This window comes from Crocodylus siamensis, chromosome 1 (assembly GCF_052110815.1).
Source record: "Crocodylus siamensis isolate JL-2025a chromosome 1, ASM5211081v1, whole genome shotgun sequence".
NCBI classification, from domain to species: domain Eukaryota; kingdom Metazoa; phylum Chordata; order Crocodylia; family Crocodylidae; genus Crocodylus; species Crocodylus siamensis.
In genome coordinates, this window is record NC_143395.1 from 4,599,791 (window position 1) to 4,621,429 (window position 21,639).

The 21,639-nt window shown below is 44.9% G+C and overlaps 1 protein-coding gene across 1 annotated transcript in view; it reads left to right on the plus strand.

Annotated features, from left to right (window-relative positions):
* PKHD1 (PKHD1 ciliary IPT domain containing fibrocystin/polyductin) overlaps nt 1-21,639 on the plus strand; it is a 407,856-nt gene that overhangs the window by 26,791 nt on the left and 359,426 nt on the right. Inside the window, exons 10-20 of the mRNA XM_090030582.1 lie at nt 592-631; nt 1,938-2,008; nt 5,132-5,233; nt 6,172-6,267; nt 7,563-7,704; nt 9,277-9,391; nt 10,984-11,259; nt 11,985-12,074; nt 13,463-13,553; nt 17,968-18,110; nt 19,018-19,148. Of these exons, the coding sequence (XP_089886708.1) occupies nt 592-631; nt 1,938-2,008; nt 5,132-5,233; nt 6,172-6,267; nt 7,563-7,704; nt 9,277-9,391; nt 10,984-11,259; nt 11,985-12,074; nt 13,463-13,553; nt 17,968-18,110; nt 19,018-19,148 (1,297 nt within the window). The remainder of the gene's footprint in view (nt 1-591; nt 632-1,937; nt 2,009-5,131; nt 5,234-6,171; nt 6,268-7,562; nt 7,705-9,276; nt 9,392-10,983; nt 11,260-11,984; nt 12,075-13,462; nt 13,554-17,967; nt 18,111-19,017; nt 19,149-21,639) is intronic.

Genomic DNA, 21,639 nt, shown 5'->3' on the forward strand with positions numbered 1-21,639 from the left:
TGAGTGCCCCTGGACTAGGTCTTTGAGGGTCTATTCTGGGAGGTGGGCTTGAAGGATGCCTAACTCAATGAATGGCTCCCTGCCAGCCCATTCAAACCCATCTGTGTAGATGTCTGCCCCAGATGGGTTTAGTCTAAAGTAAATTGCTCTACAATAAACCCACCCCAGAGCATTTGCACCTGTAGACGTGCCCACAGTGAAGCACTTGATGAACTTTCAATATACTCAAGAAGGCTAGATTTTCTTTTACAAATTTGAATAAGAGATGTATGTTTAATTATGATTAAGGACTAATAAGATAATTTTTTGAACTATTTCTCTCTAGTTTATTGCAATGTTAAAAACCTAATATATAATCTAGCAATTAGTGCACATTCCAAAAAAAGATATAGTTGATTTTGCTTTGATCTTAAATTGAATAATATAGTGCTAGGCCTCTAGCATATTAGTAAGGCTGCTAGTCTCTAACTGGAGAAAACATAGGTGCTCTATTACATGTGATGATTCATGTACCTTTTGCACACCCCCTTTCCAAAACCCTAGGTCCATCCATGCCTACAGTCAACGTGTTTAATTTCTTTCTTCTGGCAGGCTCACAGAACGTTAGCTTCTCAGTGTTTAACAAGGGGAAGTAAGTAAGATTTTTTTCCTCTCTTTCTCTGTGACTTCTGAAGCATGTGTATATGTGTTTAGCTCTAGTACTTCGCTGTCTCAAAAAGCTGAAATCATTTTCAGATCGGGCCTGGCAGAGAGAAAGACAGTTCTGCCTAGAGCACATTTCCAAGACCTCGGCTGTTATTTTGTTTGGCTAATTGCAAGAGAAAGACTCCTCCGTTGGGTACAGTTGGGGGTAGACCTTTTGGTCTATCTCTGGTCAGTGGTAGGGAGGCTGTGGTGGGCGGGGGGGGGGACTGTTGGTCCTGTCTGTTTCTTTGAGATTGGCTAAATCCTAAATTTTCCATTTTTTTATTTTGGGGGGTTGTCTGCCTTACCTTCTCTTTTTTTTCACTCATTCTCTCCCCCTTCCCCATGCCAGAGTTTTTCCAGGGGTGGAAAAGGCAAAAAGGTAAGTGAAAGTGGTAAAATCCTCACTTTTTACCATTATCCAATCAGAAGAAGTTGGGAAATGATAAGCAGGTGGGTGAGAATCAGGTCTTACAGAATTGTAGAGTCACAGAAAAGTGGGACTGGAAGAGACTTCAGGAGGTCATCTAGCAGCTCATCACTCTTTTCGAGGAAGGCTCATTCCTATCTAAACTATCCCATACAGGTGTTTGTCTAAATTATTCATAAAGCTATAAAAATAACCCATCACACAGCTGCTAGGAACATTGCCTCCAAACACCAAGAACACCTTAACTTTTCACAGGTAAAGCAGGGGGACAAGGGCACTGCCAGTGCCCTGTCACTGCAAGGACAGGAAGTATTCGTTAAAATACACTTGAGAGATCCAAGGAACAAGACCATGTCCACCACTACAAAGGTGGACAAAACCCCTCACATGCCAATCTGATTATATCAGAGCCACGGTTTATAACGGGAAGCTTTCAGATGAAGAACATCAGCCAGCAATTTTTGCGGAGCTACATGAAAGTTGTGTCATAGTTTCTAGGGTTGGAAGGGACCCGAACAGATCATCAAGTCCAACCCCCTGCCCTGGGCAGGAATGAGTGCTGGGCTCATAATACTCCAGCTGGATATCTATCCAACCTCGTCTTGAAGACCCCCAAGATAAGGGAGAGCACCACCTCCCTTGGGAGCCCATTCCAGAGCCTAGCAGCCTTAACCATAAAGTTGTGAATGAACAGTTGATTTTCCTCTTAGAAAAAACAGTTACTCTCAGTTTATTCTGAAAGTAAATGCTTCCTGAGCCTTCACTGACACCACAGGTAGCTCAAATTTCAGGGACCCTCACAAGAATTTCTTTCTTGTTGCAGGTCAGTGGTACACAAGGATGCATGGCTTATCAGTGCCAAACAGGAGCTTTTCTTGTATCAGACACACCCAGGTACTGTAGAGATCAGTCCCATGATGAGCCCTTTTAGAAGGTCATGAAGGCAATCTCTTGCTGTTAAACTTTCCCAGTGCTTTCTTGTGCCCCTATCCCAACTTTGCATTTCCCCTTCTATCCCATGCTGTCTTGTGGTTGGAGCACACAAAAAAAGTCCTCAGAAGGAGATGGTTTTCTTACATGCTAAAGATGTTAAGTGCCCCAGTTCCCTGCTGTCCCTTATTTTGTGGCATTCTCTGTTTCCTGGATTCCCAATCAGTAGGACTTTGTAACATAGCTACCAGCCTTTTTGAGCGGGAAGGGGTAGAAGTGGGGTTGGGGGAAGGACCCTTCAGGTGTTGCCAACCCAAGACACCTTTTTTTAATTTTACTCTGCAAGCTTTTTACTGCCAACCACACTGTTTTTATTGACATATATGTTTTTACTGATATTTGTTTTATGTAAATGCAGCTATCCTGCCAAGCCCTGGCCTGAAGCCAGGCCTCAGTTAGAAGGGGTGGGTTCAAATATAGAGGTTTAACATCAACCATAGTAAACAAGTACAAAAGCTTGGGTGTCAGTAAAAAAGTTTTTCAGTAAAAAAAATAATTTTCTTGGTTTGGCAGCCCTGCTTGACTGCAGTCATTGTTTCACACTGCAGGGACCGCCTACTCACCTCCACATCCTGATGCATGTGTCTGCATCCTGAACTCTGCCACCCTCAGTGAACCCCCAAGACTTACCTCTGCTAGCCCTCCTTCCCCTGTCCCAATCAGACCCCAAGGAAGCCTATCCTTGACACAGCAGTATTATATGTAGGCTTGGACACAGGAGCAACAATGCAAGACAGAGTGATTCTTGCAAGGTAATGTTCTCCTGCTCACATACCAGGTAGCACTGCTCTGCTCTGTTTTTGGAGCTTCAGTCAAGTTGTAGCTGCTTAGTGTTTTTACTGATGGCTAAAATTTTTTTCCAGACTTTACTGATAGCCATTTTTAGACTGAACTTCTACTGATAGTCAGTACATTTACTGACATTGGCAACCCCAGACCCCTCTTAAAGGGTAATCGAACCCTATCTCCAGAAGTATCAGCATAAGTGCTAATCATGGCAGGACAGGTGATGGGCAATGAACCACCAGTTCTAATCCTGCCAAACCCATGCTAGGTGCATCATCCTGCTAGGTTCAGAAGGTTCTGAGTAACCACAAAGCCAGCTGAGGTTTGAAACGTGCAAGGTACTTTGGAGAAGGCAAATTGCTTCCTTGTCTCAGCTGAGTGAATTGTACCTCTTGAGAGTCAGTGGGAGAATCAAGATTTCTCTGTGTATAATGTGGGAGAAGGTTTACTGCAGACTGCTATAGTAGTGTGTCAGGAAGTTTACAATTTATCATCCACTAAAACCAAAAACATTCACATGCAGCTTCCAGCTTTACACAACAGATCATTTAAATCCTGAATAGACATTTTCCTGGCTAAGTGTTGTCAAGAGATTTGAAAATAAGCTGTATGTAAGACTCAAGGGAGAAATACATGTCCAAGCTCTAAAGATCATCAGAGCAGGTGGAGGTGTCCAACCTAAGTTTTTTGGTTATTATCATATGTTATATATAAGGCTAAAAAGATCACGTGGTTCATCAAATCTGGTTTTCTACATCTTTCAGGAGCTCTATCTACAACTTTATCCTAAAGTTTGATATAACCTTTGACTGTAGCTACCGTAGTGAATAGACTAACAGGTTGCTAAATGCACATGTATGAAGGACTTGGTTCAAATGATTTAGCCCCCTAGTAATGACATTAATGGTTGTAATAGTAGTAATAATATAGCATTTATAAAATTAGAGATAATGATGTTATTTTAGATGTGGGGAATTTGATGCACAAGAAGTTAAAGTGGCTTGCTCACACCCAGAAAACCAGTGGTAGAAATGGGAATAGAACCAGTCCACTGCTTTATCCATTAGGTGATGCTGCCTCAATAAGGCCCTTACAACTAGTTGGCTTAGATGTATTTTTAGATGTAGAAAAGTTAGAATAATCTTTAAACTGCCTTGTAAGCAGAATGCAGCTTCCTGTTCAGAGCAACAATTGCTTCGTTCAACAGCAGACAGCTAACACGCTAGGGCTGTGGTGGCCTAGTGGTTAATGCATCACACTACTGCTTTAGTCCCTGAATGGGACCCCTGTTTTGGACTTTAAAGCCTGTTCACAGGTGATCCAGATTTAAATGGATACCTAGTTTTTTAGACTGGGGTTAAGACGTTTCTGTGCTATTGGCCACTTCACTCCTTTCTGAGCCATTGGCCACAGAAATCGGTACACTTAACTATGCTAGCTGTATTGGCTGCTGTGGGTGGGAGGACATTTGCACATAGTCTATGAATGTTAAACTACCATCCAATAACCAGATTACCCATGTGAAAAGAGACTGTAAAGGTCAAATCCTGAGTGATCCCAAGTGCTTACAATCTCCTTTACATCTGCATGAGTTGGAGATACTTAGTGGCTCCCAGGATTTTGTTCTCAAGACTGAGAATTAAGCGCATCATATTCAGACATTGGTGAGTTCAGTAGTAGTCAGACCTTTGAGCTAAATTCAGAAGTTAGCCATACAGGATGTAGGTTAATTTAATTTCACCTTCTTCAGGCCTCCTCAAAGTATAAGTTCCATCAGTCTGGGGGTTGGACTAGATGATTCCTGAAGTCTTTTCCAGCCCCATGACTCTAAATAATCACAACATGAATTACAGGAGTCACTGAAACCTTTTTCATAAAGTTACCATAGCCTTCCCCAAATTGTCATTTGTCCAGACTCCATGTACTCTCTAAAATTAATTCTTGGTGTAATTCCACTGGTTTTTAGGAGTTACATCAGGAACGAGTTCAATGCATTTAAGTTGTAGGAGCTTGCTCCCATTGATATCAATGCAAATGTTGCTGTTAACTATAATAGAACAAAAAAGTAGAAGGGGTCTCCTGGGCCATTGAGTCCTGCCCCTGTGTTCATAGACAATTATTAACTGAAGGAATCTCCAAAGCAGCGTTGAGTACCGGAAGCAGCAGGGAAATCAGCCTTTTCTAGTTTGGGTGCAAATTAGTTGGGTTTGTTTTCTGATTCTTCCTTTTCTTTCTCTATAGAAATAGTGTCTGTGTTTCCCACCTCTGGAAGCCTGGGAGGAGGGACTCGCCTCACTATCACAGGAGATTTCTTTGATCACCCCTTGAAGGTCACCATTGCAGGTAACAATGTAGAATCAGGTGATAGATATTGCAGTAATGCAATGAAAGCTATGGGCCAAATCCTGTGCTTACAAACATCTGAGCCATTACAGGTACTGTGTCCAGGTTTGGGCTCCACACGTCAAGAGAGAAGTGGATGGATTGGGAAGAGGTCAGTGGAGAGCAACAAACATGATTAGAGGCTTGGGAAACATGATTTATGCCGAAATCCTGAAAGAATTAGGTTATTTAGCCTGAGAGAAGACTGAGGCAGGGGAATCTGGTAGGTCTTAAAAAATCTGAAGGGTGATTATAGAGAGGATTGAGATAAACTAGTTTTTTTGACCATAGAGGACAGGATTAAGAGCAATGACCTCAAGCTGTTGTAGGGGAAATTGAGGTTGGATATTAGGAGGAACTTCCTGACTATGAGGGCGGTCAAGCATTGGAACAGTTTTCTTGGAGAACTTGTGGGATTTCCAGCCCTGGCAATTTTTGAAGACAGGTTAGGCAGACACTTGGCTGGAATGGTTGAGACCAGGATGATCCTCCCTTGATCAGGGAGTTGGAGTATATGACCTCATGAGGTCCCTTCCATCCCTACTTTCCTATGAGTCTGTGACCCTCTGTAGAACTTGGCACAAGTTCAGAAGACCTGGTTCACCAGCCATTTCATGGTCAGTAGTAATGACCCCAACAACCCCCACTGAAGTCGGGTTGAAGCCAGTGGGATGACTGCCTTTATTCTTTTTAAGTCAAATGAATAGTTGGGTGGTGGTATAAACTTGCTTCAATCTATGTAGGGTGATGATGCTCTTTTTGAAGACCAGACGAATGAAAATGTTGAAGCAGGGATTTGCTGACCTCACCCAGAATCAAAGTTTATCCCATAAACATCTTGGGCTTGGATTCACGTTATCAAGCCTTGTGCTCATTATTTGGACATCTCTGTTTTTCAGGTGTTCCCTGTGAAAACAGGTACATTTCTCCCTGGAAGATCATATGTATCACTGGGCCAGTTGACAAGACCAGAAGACTCTCTGCACCCCAACCAGGTACGGCAATTTCAGAACCGCAGGACCAAACTGGAAAACAGATTTGCTGCCATTTGTAAATGCGGTGCAGCAACTTCCTTGGTGGTGGTGAGAGGGACAAAGCCAGCGTTATCCCGGAGTTACTGATACTGTTACATGTGGGGCTCGATAATGAGATTGACTTCTAGGTTTGATCACCAACCTCCATAGTTAGCTTGGGAATTTCTGACAAGGGAACAAGGACCACCCATATTAACCTAGCAAAATTATTTGCTTTTGGCCTGGACCCTACGAGCTTGGCCACTCCCTTATTTCCTAGGGATCTGTATCTTTTCTAATTCCTCTTGGCTCTTCCTAGGAATTCTCTGAATGCTTTCCTCTTTCCTTCATTGCTCCTTTCATTTGCTTCATTCATCTCACCTCAGTTGGGGATTTCTAGGCATATTAACCTCTGAAGGCTATTGACACATAAGGTTCTTTGGGTAAATGTGATATCTTTTATTAGACCAACTAAATAGTTGGAATAATTGGTCTTTGCAAGCTTTCAGGCACAAACATCCTTCTTCAGGTATACAGGAGAGCACACAAACAAAAACAGGCTTTCCCTATGCCTGAAAAGGGTGTTTGCTCCTGAAAGGTTGCAAAGAACATTTTTTTTCCAATTATTTAGTTGGTCTAATAAAAGATATATTTACTTAAAGAACCTTGTCTGCCAATGTCCTTAGACCAACACGGCTACAACCAACAACTCTGGAAGCTATTGGTCTTTCTCTTTCTTTATTGGAGGGGATTTTATCAATTGAGGCACAGCCTCTGCAGAATCCTACTTTATCACTTAAATGGATCTCACTCATGGGCCAAAAGATATCTTTTTTCAAAGGTGCTGGTTGTTACCACTCACTGGTGGCACCTGCACAAGATGCTTACTGAGAAATCACCTGATTAGCTCTGCAATAAAGCATCTACCACTACAAATGCAGAGCTATTAGGCCGGAGCTAACTAATTAACACTGACGTAGGTTAGTACTGCTCGATACAAGTACTATCTTGTGGGGGAGTTATTTAACCCACTGCAACTCATCTGTAGACAGACTGTAGCACCCTTGTGCCCCAGCCAGCCCCTCTGTAGCATACGGAGCTGGGTGAATGGCATCAGAGTTTGTGTTGTGCTAAATCCATGTCTAGATGTGCCCACTAACATGTAATCTGTAGCATGCAGGTTTTTTTGTTGTTGTTGCTTTACAGTCAATTCTCTCACATGCCATACAGCCCGCATTAGCTGCTGCTGATACTATTCTTAATCTTTAATTTCCCAGGAAACAGAGGGCTTCTCTTTGAAGTCTGGGATGATACAGTAGACACTGGCCTAACAGAAGCAACACCTGGGTATAGATGGCAATTTGTTCCCAATGCCAGCTCTCCAGCAGGATTTCTCTCTCAGGCAAAACAGCCATTCAGGTATTCATTAATGTTAAAAAGGATAGGAAGCCTTGGCATGTACTTATGTGTAAGAAGGAGCAACAACACATATCAGCTCTTTATAGACGGTTTGACTGCATGGCTCCAGGTACAAGCAAACCTTTCCTCTCTCTCTGTGCTTGAACCTTTAGGTCAAAAAATATAATGAAATATTTTATGCTATATTTTGTTTCTTTGCTGGATCCCTCTGGTCTTCCTGGTTCTACCTCGACAGAGCCAGAAGTGCTGAAGTACCACAAACAAGAGTGTTGCTATGATAGATCCAGCTCCATTAGTAACAGGGAGGACCATGTCTAATGAGAAGCTGTCTTACATATGGATTCAAGCTAAATGTTGTGTGCAGACAAGTCTGGATATGCAAGCAGGACTAGACTCTTATATCAGTCAGGGTAGCTCTATGGAAGTTAATGGAGACAGATTGCATGCATCTACTTGTGCACAGTTACTGCACAGTAACTTAGGTTACTGCACAGTAACCAAAAATCACTGCGCAGTATGGGTGCACATCTACACGTGCGTACCCATACTGTGCAGTAACTATGGTGACTTATGCCAATGTGTGCATAAATTTGCTACCTGCGTGATGAAAAGTAGCACATTTAGGTCCAAGTAGTTACTGCGCAGTAAGGCACGTGTAGAAGCCTTACTGCGCAGTAACCCTGTGTGTGTGGACTGACTTGGAACTAAAGTTAGTCCCAAGTCAGTCCACACACAGAGTTACTGCACTGTAATGCCTACATGTGTAGATGCCAGCATAAAAACTGCTTACTGGGCAGCAATTTACTGTGCAGTAAATGTATGTGTAGACACTCACATTGATTTGTATCTGTTGTGGATAAGGTTTTAGATTTCTAGGTGCCCAGGAGCTGAATTTTTTGAGATTTTTTCTTGCAACCTATACAACATTCACTATTGTTGTTTTGTAGAAATATGCACAAAAATGTTCACTTTTCGACTGGACAAATCCTTGAAGGAAAGGTGCATCAAGAGCTATTAAGTCCGAGAGTTAAGGATATAGCCTCTGAATCATAATTTTCTAGAGCCTGAATGTTGAAGGCTGCAAGAGAGGAACAGTGGCAGTGGAAAAATCCCTGGTCATACCCAATGCACTCTCCCTTTCAGCATCGACTCTTTGCCACTGTGTGACCAGTGGCACAGGATACTGGGCAAGGTGGACCTATGGTCTGACCCCAAACCAGCAGTTCTTATTTGAATTTCACATGATTCTCATTTGAACCTGTGCCCCTTTTTGATCTGATTGCCTTTCCTCTTCCAAATAGCGATGCTTTTTTTTTTCTTAGCAAAATGGCTTATTGTTCCTGGGACATAATCTTCACTTTTCCTTGGAAATCTTTGCATAACATAACTCATTTTCCTTGTCTTGTGAAACCAAGTAATTTTTTGTGTGTCTAGTACTTGTAAATGCTCTAGAATGCAAATGAGTTAATGTTGAGTTGCAACGCTTTTTCCTGTTACTAAGGGGAGTCAGCTCTTCCTCAGGGATCGAGTGCTGACTGCTTCATGTGATGCAGATGTTCTTCTGCTACCTAGGTCACGACTTCGGGGGTTCTTTGTGGCACCACAGACAAATAATTACACCTTCTGGATTCTTGCTGATGGCAAGGCATCTCTGTACCTCAGTCTGACAGAAGACCCAGGAAGCAAGGTGTGTTGTTACAGCCCCAAGAATAGGAAGTGAGGGATACAGAGGAACTCTGTGGATGGGTATCATGCACTGGAATGTCTCGCCATGCAAGCTGGACTCCTTAGGAGGCCTCATTCATGGGCTTTTACATTAGACCAATGCCACTAAAATCGATGCAGGTGCACATGGTTCTCTGTGATGGTTTGGCCTTTCTCACCAGTTTTTGAAGGACTTGCTGCCACCTCCAGAATCCTGCAAATCTTTCTTCCAGGGCATATATAAAGTAACAGGAAACTCACAATTAACACAGGCCTTTCCTTCTTCTCCCAGTCTATCCCTGCTCCAGAGTTAGTGCCAGACCCAATATCCTTTATGCCGTTTCCACGCACAATGGGGCTCTCAGATTGAGTCTAATACCTGAGCAGAGATGGCTGGCCAAAACCAATGCAAAGGGACTGGTGTTGCAGGTGGCCCATGCTCTTATCTCAGGTAACGCTGAGCTGAGGGAGAAGCTTCTACGTCAAGACAATTTCTCATGGATGGGTGTCATTTCTTAACAGGAGGGGACTCAGTAGGGGCCTTATCTAACATAGCATAGGGCTATTCATCTTCAAAGCAAATGGGGACTAGCTCTAGCACGCAGTGTCCTTCTGAGGTGGGCAAATTATGTAAGCTGGGGAAGAGGCAATATAAAATTGAAGGGATCTTTTGTTTTGTTTTAGTGATTTAGACATGAGAAGTACCTTTTTCCTCTTCCTAAGCACATTCATTTTAGATTCATAGAGTCATAGATTGTGAGCTTGGAAGGGACCTTGGAAGAGCATCGGGTCCAGCCCCCTGCACCAAGCAGGAAAGGTAACTGGGGTCAGGTGAACCCAGTGAGGTGACCGTCCAGTCTCCTCTTGAAGATTTCCAGGGTAGGCGATTGCACCACCTCTGGAGGGAGCTTATTCCAGTCTGGACACTTAACTGTGAAGTCATGTTTCCTAACGTTGAGCCTGAATCAATCTTCCAGGAGTTTGTGGCCATTACTCCTGGTCTTCCCCTTGGGTGCCCTGGTGACCAGTTGCTCACTGAGCCCTTGATGTACTTCCCTGGTAGCAGTGTACTGCTACCAGGTCCCCTCTCAGCCTTCTCTTCCTAAGGCTGAAGAGTCCCAGATCCCTCAGCCTTTCCTCGCATGGCTTGCTATGTAAGCCTCTGATCATACGGGCTGCTCTTCTTTGGACTCTCTCAAACTTGTCCATGTCCTTGTTAACATGTGGTGCCCAGAACTGGACACGGTACTCCAGTTGTGGTCTCACCGATGCTGAGTAGAGTGGGAGAATCACCTTCTTGGTTTTGCTGGAGATGCATCAGTTGATGCATGTCAGAGTATTATTTGCCCTGATGGCTACAGCATTGCACAGCTGGCTCATATTCATTCTGTGGTCAGGTCACAGCTCTCTGCCAAGACAGGGTCATAGGATGGGAAGGGATTCCTCAGCCATTAACTTGTAGCTGTGAATGTGGTCCGTTCCCTCTATACCATTTCAAGGCCCGAGTCCAGCAGAAAGAATTGGAGCTAGAAGCACTGCTCCGTCATTGTCTCATTGTTTTTTGTCTGAATGCAGGTGAAAATTGCCTCTCTTCCTGCTGGTATTTCCCAGTGGTCTGAACACTGGGAGAAGAACTGGAATCAAAGCTGGCAGCCAAAATCCCAGAAATTTGAGCTTACTGGTGGCTCAAGGTACTACCTGGAAGCGCTGCATCATGGGACAGCACCCAGCACTGGAATGAGAGTTGGGATTCAGCTGCACAATACCTGGCTGAACCCCGATGTGATAAATACCTATCACAGAGAAAAGCATGAGATCCAGGCCAGTGCTCACCAACTTCCAGAAATACAGGTCTGTGGCATGCCTGTGATCATGTACCTTAAGCCTCTGTGTGGTGCTATTGACCACGTGCGTGCTGTAGCAAGTCCTTATTGTAAAGGCCCATGTGTGTTCTTATCCTGTGTTAATGAATAGTGAAGTCATGATTATTTGCATTCAAACACATTAGGAAGCTGTGGTCAGCCCTTGTCTTCCAGAAGATCCTTCCTTCATCCATTAACATGTTAAATGTGCCATCTGCCTTGACTGCATTAGGATCTAACCCTGTTGGTTAATTCACGTTGACTAACACAGGTTTGGAACAGATTTATTTTCTTAGCTGATCTCAAAACGATACGCTGTTGGATTTGGATCAGGTGATATTAAACGTCCACAGGAGGAAGGGAAGTTCAGTAGCTAGAAGAAATTGGTTCTGGTGGTTAAAAGTGCAGACTAGGAATATGGCAACTGAGGGGCTGCTCCTGGATCTGCCACTGACTTGCTTGGAGATGCTGAATGAGTCTCTTTAACCACCCCGTCCTTGTTATGTGAGAACCAAAGCCTTAGACATGTATCACAAGAGACTGCATAGAGCAATAGGTGGTTGAAGGGACTCCTCCTGCTGAGCTGCAGAGACTGAAAGGGATGAATACCGATAACATATAGACCTCTTGCAGTACCTCCATTAGAAGAACCATAAGAAACTTCTTGAGAACTTTGTACCTCACATACACTGTACCTGTTTTTCTTCCTATCAGATGCTGACTCTCTCTGGGACAGGATGGTTCAGTCTTTCCTGGGACAATGTATCCAGCAACATGATATCCACAAATGCTACAGCTGACCAGGTGGGCATGATTAAACACAGAAAGCTAAAACCTCACCTGGTATAAAACACCATAGCACCACTGAAAGCAGCAGCACTATTCATAGCATGCCTATCTATGAAAGCTTATGTCTCGCTGAACCAGTTAGTCCAGAAGGGACCACCCTTGCCCAAACTTCTGCCTAACTTCAGACTAGCCTGGCTAACCACCTTTCTTCATAAAAGTAAGGGTGGAAACAGATGCTTTTTGTTGCACTTATGCCACCATCAACATTTTTATGGGTCACAAAGTGAAAGCGAATAAATGTCCATACCTTCTGTCATGCCACAAATGCCGAGATTTGTGGCCGTGACAAAAGGTAGTCATAAACTGTTCCACTTGTATTGCAACAGATGTCTATTTGCTTGATGGTGGGACTCTCTCCAGGTAGGTGCTTCTGGGACTTGATGGCCCAGTCCTGAGTGCCCTGGGAATTCCTGCACAGAGCTGGGCTTTTCAAACCCTGGGAGTGCCTGCCCACTTTCCCTTGCTTCCAGAGATACCACCCTGGCTATCTCCAGGATGTGGCTCTGGATACAGAGAAACTCAGGGCTCCCCATGTCCAGACACTTGCCCTGGGCATCCCAGGGGCATGCCTATGGAAGCAATGAAAGCTGGGACCCTCAATCAGCTGATTGATAGCCCCAGCCCCAGGACCGCACTGGAGTGTTGTGGCTTTCCTTGTTTGCAGAGATGTGTGCCCAGGATCTCCGGGGTGGTCTCTGGAAGTAGGGAAAGTCACTGTTTCCCATGTGCAGAGGTGTGCCCCTGGCAATCTCTGGGAATCCAGAGATAACTGGGGGCACATCTGGAAGTGAGGAACACATCTCTAATTGTCCCACAAGATCTGCGGGCAAGACAGTGAGCCACGTGCTTTGCCCAGTGGAGCAGATCAGCTGTGCTGGGACACATACACTTCTTTGGCATTGTCTCATCTAGGCTATGAAAACCTGTCTCAGTTGGTGACCTGTCCTAGAGGCTGAGACCTCTTGCCATAGTCTCACTTATGCTTACAATTACTGGGAATGCTTTTGAAAAGCAGTTTTTGTGGGGAAACTCCCAGCTGCTGGGACCTGCAACTGCATCTGATCTAGTCCCCCTCATGTTCACAGTGAAACGCAGAGTAGTAGATAATTGTTTATCAAAATGGACATTCTGACACTTGACCATAGGGTCTTTCCCATGCAGGAACATAGACCAGGAGAGTCTTTGTATCCCTAAAATGCACTGTGAGCTGGTCTTGTCAAAGTCTGTGATCTCAGTTTTATGAAACATAGCAGTGACTTAGAAGCATCTCAGACCAGTCAGCTACACAATGGACCATAACAATGGTTGCATCCTCAACATGGTTTTATTTTTCCTTTCTGTAGGTCCAAGCAGTCATAGAGGAGCTTCTTTCAGTAAAATGTGACACTGAGCCATTGTCTGCGAAATTCCTTTTCCGGAATGGGTTTGAGAATGGTAAATACATACTAAAATAAAGATGATTCCAGTGCAGAGTAGCAATCAGCGTATTGCAATAATGAGTTTTTCTGTTTACATAGGAACCGTGACATCTTTGGGTGGTTAACTCAGTAAGGCTATGCTAATACTACACATGTATGAACATAAAGATGGGGAAGTCCAATGCATTTAGTTGGCCAAAAGCTGAAAACTAGTAGATGTTAGATGGTGAAGGGAAGGGCTCCCACATTTTAGCTCAAAAGCCTACTGCTCAGAGCACTTGCCTACAGGGCAGAAAACACAGGTTATAATCCCCCTTCATTCAGAGGGGTTTGATGTCTTGTCCTTCCCAACAAACTGCTGTAACCACCAGGATGCAAGTGAGACATTACCCAGGCCCCTCTCCAGGTGTTTCCTTGAAGCTCTTCTCCCAAAGACAGCCAAGAGCAGAAGATACATGGAGCCAGAAGGAAGAGTATATGTTGGAGGCTGTGAGGCTCAGTGGGAAGAATGCTGCCTGGGAAAGAAAGGGGACCTGGATTCTAGGATGCTACCAATAGGGCAGAAACTTTCCCAGTCCTTTTTTCCAGTAAATATTAAATGCAAGGTATACTGCACCAGGTTTAAAAGGCCTGGAGAAGGGAAGTTCAAGAAGACTGGAAGAGTCCAAAGGCAAAGCTAGACAAGCAGACCAACTGCAAGCCTGCTAGCTTAATGTTAATCTCGGGCAAAAGAATGAGAAAGCCCCTATGAAATGCAATTAATAATCAACAACGTGGTGATTATGTGTATCAGGATATAATTGATGCCAATGAATATGGCTGCATGGAACATGGCTCTTGTCAACACACCTAATTGCATTTTTTTGATGATATTTTGATGAGATTAGTTTGGTAATGGTGACTATATAGATATTCAGACTCTACTAAGGGAGCTGTCTTGGTTGGGAGCGAATCCAGGTTGGTCACCTAGTACCCTCAACTAACTATTTAGCACTGGGGAGGCCTCACCTGAAGTGCTATGTCCAGTTTTGGCCCCACAGTTCAAGAAGGATGTGGACACTTTGGGAAGAGTCCAGTGCAGAGTAACAAACATGATCAGAGACCCTGGACACATGACTTATCAGGAAAGGCAGAAAAAGAAGAGACGAATGAAGGGTTCTCCTGGCTGTGGTCATGTCAAAACTTGGGTCCCAGTTAAACCCCTTTTTAACTTCCAAGGTATGTAGGGCAAAACATTAATATTACAGTTGTGATGAGAAGCCCCTTTGTCTTAAGGCCTGTAAAAACACAAGGTCAGAGTCGGCCCCTGGCAGCAATTTGGAGCCTGAGTGCAGAAGAGAGGTGAAATAAAGAGGTGATATGACTTTTCTAAAGCCATCCAGTACAGCAGAGAAGGACCTAGGGGATACAGTAGATCATGAATTGAAATATGTCACCTGCTTACTAGGTTGTATTAACTAGAGTCCCACTTGCAAATCAAGGGCAGTGATTCCTCCACTATATTCAGCATTGGCAAGGCTTCACCTGGTCTAGTTTTGGGCCCTGCACTTCAAGAAGGATGTGGACAAACTGGAAAGGGCCCAGCACTAAGCAACAAGAACGATTAGAGGGTTGCGAAGCAAGCCTTGTGTGGAAAGGCTGACAGCGCTTGGATTATTTAGTCTAGAAAAGAGAAGATGAAGGGGATATTTGATAACAGTTTTAAAATATGTGAAAGGAGATTGGATTATTTAGTCTAGAAAAGAGAAGATGAAGGGGGCATTTGATAACAGTTTTAAAATATGTGAAAGGAGATTACAAAGAGGGTGGAGATAGGCTTTTTTCTGTGACTATGGAGGACAGGACTGGGAGCAATGACCCCAGACTGCAGCAGGGGAAATGGTGGGTTGGAGATTAGGAGGAACCTTCTGACAATGAAGGTGGCCAAGCCCTGGAATAGGCTACTTAGAGAAATTGTGGGCTCTCCATCCCTGGAAATTTTCAAGAACAGGTTAGACTGACACTTGGCTGGGATGGTTTAGTCAAGGATGGTCCTGCCTTGAGCAGGTAGTTGGATTAGATGACCTCATGAGGTCTCTCTTAGCCCTACTATTCTGTGATCCTACTTACAACTTGATAGGGTTGCCAGCTCTGTTTAAATCTAAGTCAGGAGGTTTCATCACATGACATAATGACATTTATGCCTTTATGTCAGGATGACAAATGCACATTACTATTACATTTTAAAAACCCACTGGTATAAATCGGGTTAAACTTTTATTATTTTTTTTAATGAATGCCCTATCATTTCTGTCCCTGGTGACTCTCAGCAGTCTCCTGGAGATTTAGATCTAATTCCTGGACTCTCCAGGGCAATCCTGAAGGGCTGGCAATCCTACAACTTGGCCTTTGGCATACTTAAAAATTAAATGCCAGCTCTTAGGAGGGCGGTTCCAAGAAATACAGTGAGGTGCCCAGTGACTGTACAAACTGTGTTGAGTATTTGGTGTCTTGGATCATCTGCATGGCAAGTGGGGAGGTCCAAAGAGGTGGTCAGTAGGAAACAATGAGCACTATGCCAGAACCCCTTTCTGGAACGGAGGTACCTTTATCCACAGGGATCTGGTTCTCGGAGCCCTTTGCTTTGGGCACGTGCCGAACTAACAAGGATGCTCTTAGAGATGTATTTGCCATAGTGGTGCTGTTCACATTTGGATCACAGAGTTATCCAAGTGGCAGCTTGTGGCCCACATGCAGCCTATGAAGGGTTTAATTGTGGCCTGAGTGGGTGTTGAAGGTGCTGTATTAGTGCAGCTTCCAAACCTAGGGGGTGAATGCCACTGCCATGTCTTCCCTCCCACCCCCACCACTGACTTCCTCACCAGATGCTGAATTTGGGGTCTGTGGTCCCTGTTGGTGACTCAGATCAGTGAGGTGTGTGAGCAGTGGCAGTGTAAATTCCCTGGGGTCCAACGTCACACCAATGCAGTGGCTCTGGCACCTGTGCTGAGAAGCTACCGGTGCGCTGCTGGAGGTGAGTCATCCAGCCCTGAGGAGCCCCATGGGCTGGATTTGGCACATGGGGTCAAATAAGTTGAGCAGCCCTGGGGATGCCGGAGCTCTAGGTCTGAGGAGATTCAAGTTGCCACATAAAGGCTGTCCAACCTCTACGTGGCTGAGGGCCACACGTCCCTCATGCCACATTAAGAGGGGACACACTGGCAGGAGCTGCACATCCCTCTGCCCCCAGTGCACTGCACACCCAGGTGCCCTATCTCTGGATTGCGTGTCCTGGGTGCTCCCCACTCCACCCCATATCCCCCTGTTGCACAGCACACTTACACCTGTTCCACCATGCACCCTAGTTTCCCCACATTGCACCACGTGCCCCCATGTATCACCAGAGAGCCCCATGGGGTGATGAGGTCAAATGGTCACAAACTCCTCTGTGACCATTTCAGGCTGGACATAAGGAAGGACTTCTTTACTGTCCAAGCCCCAAAGTTTGGAATAGACAGCTGCCAGAGGTGGTTCAGGCAGCTACTTTGAATGCCTTCAGGCCACATTTGGATGCTTATCTTGCTGGGATCCTATGACCCCTGCTGACTTCCTGCCCCTGGGCCTGGACTCATCGATCTTCCGAGGTCCCTTCCAGCCCGAATGTCTATGAAATCTATGACGTGTACCCTGCTGCCTCTGCTTCCCATGCCCGACACTGCAGTGTGAAGCCAGGCACCCCTGCTCCTGCACTGTGTGCAGGGCAACCCCGCACTATGCCATGCCCCCAGGCGGCCCAACTCAACATTAGCTCTCTGGCTGTGAGCTCCTCCCCGCCGCTACCCCGCAGCACAGTGCCACTCAGGCACCCTGGGCTGCAAGCTCCCTTGGCACTAAAGTCTGGGCTGCATTGCACCTCACCACCCCCTGGGGCAGGGGTAGGGGCAGGGGCAAAGGCAGGAAGGGAAGCCCAGAGCCCTTGGCCGCTACTGCAGCTGGAGTAATGGGGAATGCAGTGGCTGGTCAGGTCCTTGGAGGCTGCAGTTTAACCTTTTGCAAGCCACATGTGGTCCGTGGGCTGCCAGCTGAATTACAGAGTAAGGTAAATGAGGGTATTTTCCATCCCTTATATTAAAGTTAGCCAACTTGGAGCAAAGAATGAAAGAATCATGGGGCTAGAAAGAGAAAGAACAAGAGGGAACTTGACAGCAGCCTTATGTTTAAAGCTTCAGCTCAGCTGGGGGAGATCTGCGTCCAGGTTTTAATGGGGTTTTGGTTTTTCATCTAATGACTGTACAATGTAATGCGCATCATGCTGTCTGTCAAATGGGAAGAAAACTAGAATGATATTCACCAGAATGTGCATGTTCACTGCCTACCTTGAACATTTGCCATACAGCTGCTTTTGAGATTGTTTCCACACCTCTAACCCCTTTCATTTTTACCACTGTCAGATCAGAAGGACTTCTCCACTAAGGGTTATGTGGTCAGTGGTGTGGAGCCCTTTTGTGGAAGATTCAGCATTTGCAGCCCAAAGCATCTTGTCAGAACATCGCCACCAACTTTACCAAGATACGATGTCACTCAATACACACATGTGAGTAGCATCTGTGACGAAGTGCTTTAAAAATGGCGGCAGGGACCTGAAAGTGGAACGCAACCTTGGCCTCAATAGCTGAGTCTTTGCCCCTGTTACACCTCAAAAGTACATATCTCATCTCTGGAGTGCGATCCTGTTTCACCCAGGGAGATGAATATACCTCCCCCATTCTCTCAGTGCACAGCCCTATCCATTTCCTTCATGCCAGGGGCCAGCTGGCTCCCCAACACTGTTTATGCATTTTGCTTTAAATAATCATTGGGCAATCATTGAGCACAAGAATCAGATTAAGGCACGAAGAAGTGAAGTGGCTTATTCACAGTCAGGTAGGGAGTCAGGGTAGAGTTGGGAAGAAGAATCAAGTCATCTGATTCTCAGCCCATTTTTTTCTCTGACCTTCTAGGTACTGCACTAGACTGTGGGGTGTAGTGTACTGGGTGGAAATTCAAAGGACAAAGGGTCTATTTCCAATTGTTGACAGCCTGCTTGTGACCTCTGGCAAGTCACTTCACATACCTGTGCTTCAGTTTCCCCATCTGTAAAATGGAAATGATACCTTCTCTGTAAAGTGCCTTGCGATTCACTAACAAAAAACATGATACAAGATCTCACTATGAATATACCTGCTTCTCAAAGGAAGAGAAGGTAGTTCATTTCTTTAAGCGTTGAAACCTTTGAGCTTTCTGCTGGTCCCATCAGCAATGGAGCTATGTCAGTCATGGGTTTTATGGTGTGAACACCTGTTCGTGAAAGTTGGATACATAGCAGTAATTTTTTTCACCCAAGTTATGAAACAGAGGTCAGAAGGGAACCGCGCTTGATTTTTCTTGGATTTGAACCTCAGTCTAATTTCTTTTTCTGGACTAATGTGTTCCTGGTTTGTTCTCCTTCTCTACTGTCACAGGTATGCTTTGCACATAAAGGTTATATAAGCAACATCCTTCATGTTTTGGTGTCCTACAGCAATGCCTTTCTAGGTACAGTGAAGAAAAATCTTACTTGCCATTGGAGTCCTCAAGAGAACGGCCTGGAAAGGTATTCAAAGCATACTTATAGGCTACGTAGGTTGAATAAATGACCTTCCCTTCACCCTGTGACCATGTGTAGCGAATCCATTGCCTGCAGATGTGCTGCAACTCGGGCAGATTCTCAGCTGGTGCAGACAGATATAGCTTCATTGAAGTCAATTAAATTGTAGTATCAGTACTTTCCAGCATGAATAAGTTTAATGGTGTATGTAGACTGCTCACTGCTATGCCATCTTTAACTTGCTGCTCTGTCCTTAATGATGGCAAAAACTTGAAACAATGAATTACAATCACATTGAGTTTTAAAGGACTAGACACACTGAGTATATCCAGTTGGCTTTGGAGGTTGGTCTATGCAGTGAATACTGCCAACAGCCCTGCTTCAACATGTACTAGAGTCTGTGTCAGAGCAGAGGTGTGTGTGTTCACCAAGGGAAGCCTTTCCTTTGGAACAAATGCAGTTCTCTTCAAGTATTCAGTGAGAATCTCCTGAACATAGCAGTCTCCCTGTTAAATTTTAAAGTACTGTACTGACTGGTCTTCGGCCCCAGGCACACGTTAAATTTATTATATGATTAACATGTTAATATTCCACAAATAGTAACAATGCCACACATTCAACCAATTTATGGCACCATAAAGTGGAAAACCAGACACAAAGATATTCTGCATAAAAGGTGGAACATCTTTGTGGCTAGTTTGTGTGATGCCATAAATTGGATGTGTGGCTTACTCCCATCCTGATGCTGACAATCAGCTTGTTATCAGCATTGGTACTGGGAGTGAGATTAACACTGGGGCTGAAGGCAAGGTTCCCAGTAGAGGAGAGATGAGAGCTTCTACCAGCCAGGAACCTTGCAACCCCCTTGCCCAGCAGTCCTTGCTGCCTTGTCCAGCAGCCCCCAGCTTTGCTCTGCAGCAAAGATGCTCAGTTGTGGGGAGTCCCAGGGCTCTCCACAACCTTGTATTTTCATGGAATCATAGAAAATGAGGGTTAAAAGGGACCTCATGAGGTCACATCTAGTCCAACCCCCTGCTCGAAGCAGGACGAGCCTCAGCTAGATCATCCCAACCAGGACTTTGTTTTCCTGGGTTATAAAAACTTCCAGGAATGAAGTTGCCACCACTTCTGCAGGTAATCTGTTCCAGTGCTTTACTACCCTCCTAGTGAGGAAATTATTCCTAATCTCTAACCTAAAGTCCCTTACTGCAACTTGAGCCCATTGCTCCTTGTTCTGTCATCTGCCACCACTGAGAACAGTCCAGCTCCATCCCCTTTGTAAACCCCCTTCAGGTAGTTGAAAGCTGCTGATGAATCCCCTCTCAGTCTCCTGTTCTCTAGATTAAATAAATCCAGTTGCCTCAGCCTCTCCTCATAAGTCATGTCCCCCAGCCCTCTCACCATTTTTATTGCTCCCCACTGCACTCTCTCCAATTTGTCCACATCCTTTCTGTAGTGGGAAGCCCAAAACTCTACACAGGACTGCAGACTGTGGCTTCACCAGTGCTGAATAGAGGGGAAGAACCACTTTCCTTGCCTTGGAACAAGGCTTTTTAAAGTGTCTTGTTCCAGAGCTATTGTGGGAAATGTGGGACAAGGCGATCAATATGCTGGAGCTCCCTGTGACCTGGCATCTTAAAGAGCCATGGTGGGACTCATGATTGTTGGGATTGGGGTTCTGATCCCATCATGCTGTTGTTTGAATACTTTCCACTGCCCTGAGAGACAGATGGATATGTCCAGTTTGGTGTGACATCTTAGATGTTCTTAATTTGCATTTATACAGGTTAGTGTTGGAACCTGGCTGTTGAGTTTGGTTCCTCTTTGCCTCTTATTGTAGAGACAAGCCACTGGCTCAGCTCTGCATCCTGCATTAGCAGAGGGGACTGGCCCCAGTTGTATGCTATTGCTTCAAATGGGGTATGGCAGCAACTGGCACAGAGGATTATGGCAAGAGTGAGCAAAACATGACACAACCCTGGACAAAGGAAACATAAAATGTCATCACAGGCTATTTTTCCCCTGTATCTTCAGAGTAAGAGCAATGCTGATTAGTGCAGGTTTTAGCGCTAGCGACATCAGACAGTCAGCAGTTTCTATTTATCAGGAGAGGGGTGTGAGCAAGTAGGATGGCCATGCAGGTGCATTTATTTTTGGAACCACATGATTTAGTAGGAGCAGACTTTGAGTTCCTGGCCAGGGGCTGGTGTGGCTGTCATTGTCACAACACGTTGGAGTCCTAGTATGAAAGACAAGGATGGAAACCAATCTTTCCATCACATGCCAAACACCTCAAAACATTTCAGTCTTGCTTAAAACAATTCGAACACAAGGATGTCCTTTTTCACTGCCACGTGGCACAGAGTGTGTGTGGCAATTCTTCTGGACTAATATACAGCGGATTCAAGGCTGTTATTTCGAGGTCCCAGCAAGGGCCTCAACTGTAGCAACCTCATGCAGTGGCAGTCTCAGGTTCACTGTCTAATGCGTTGGCCAA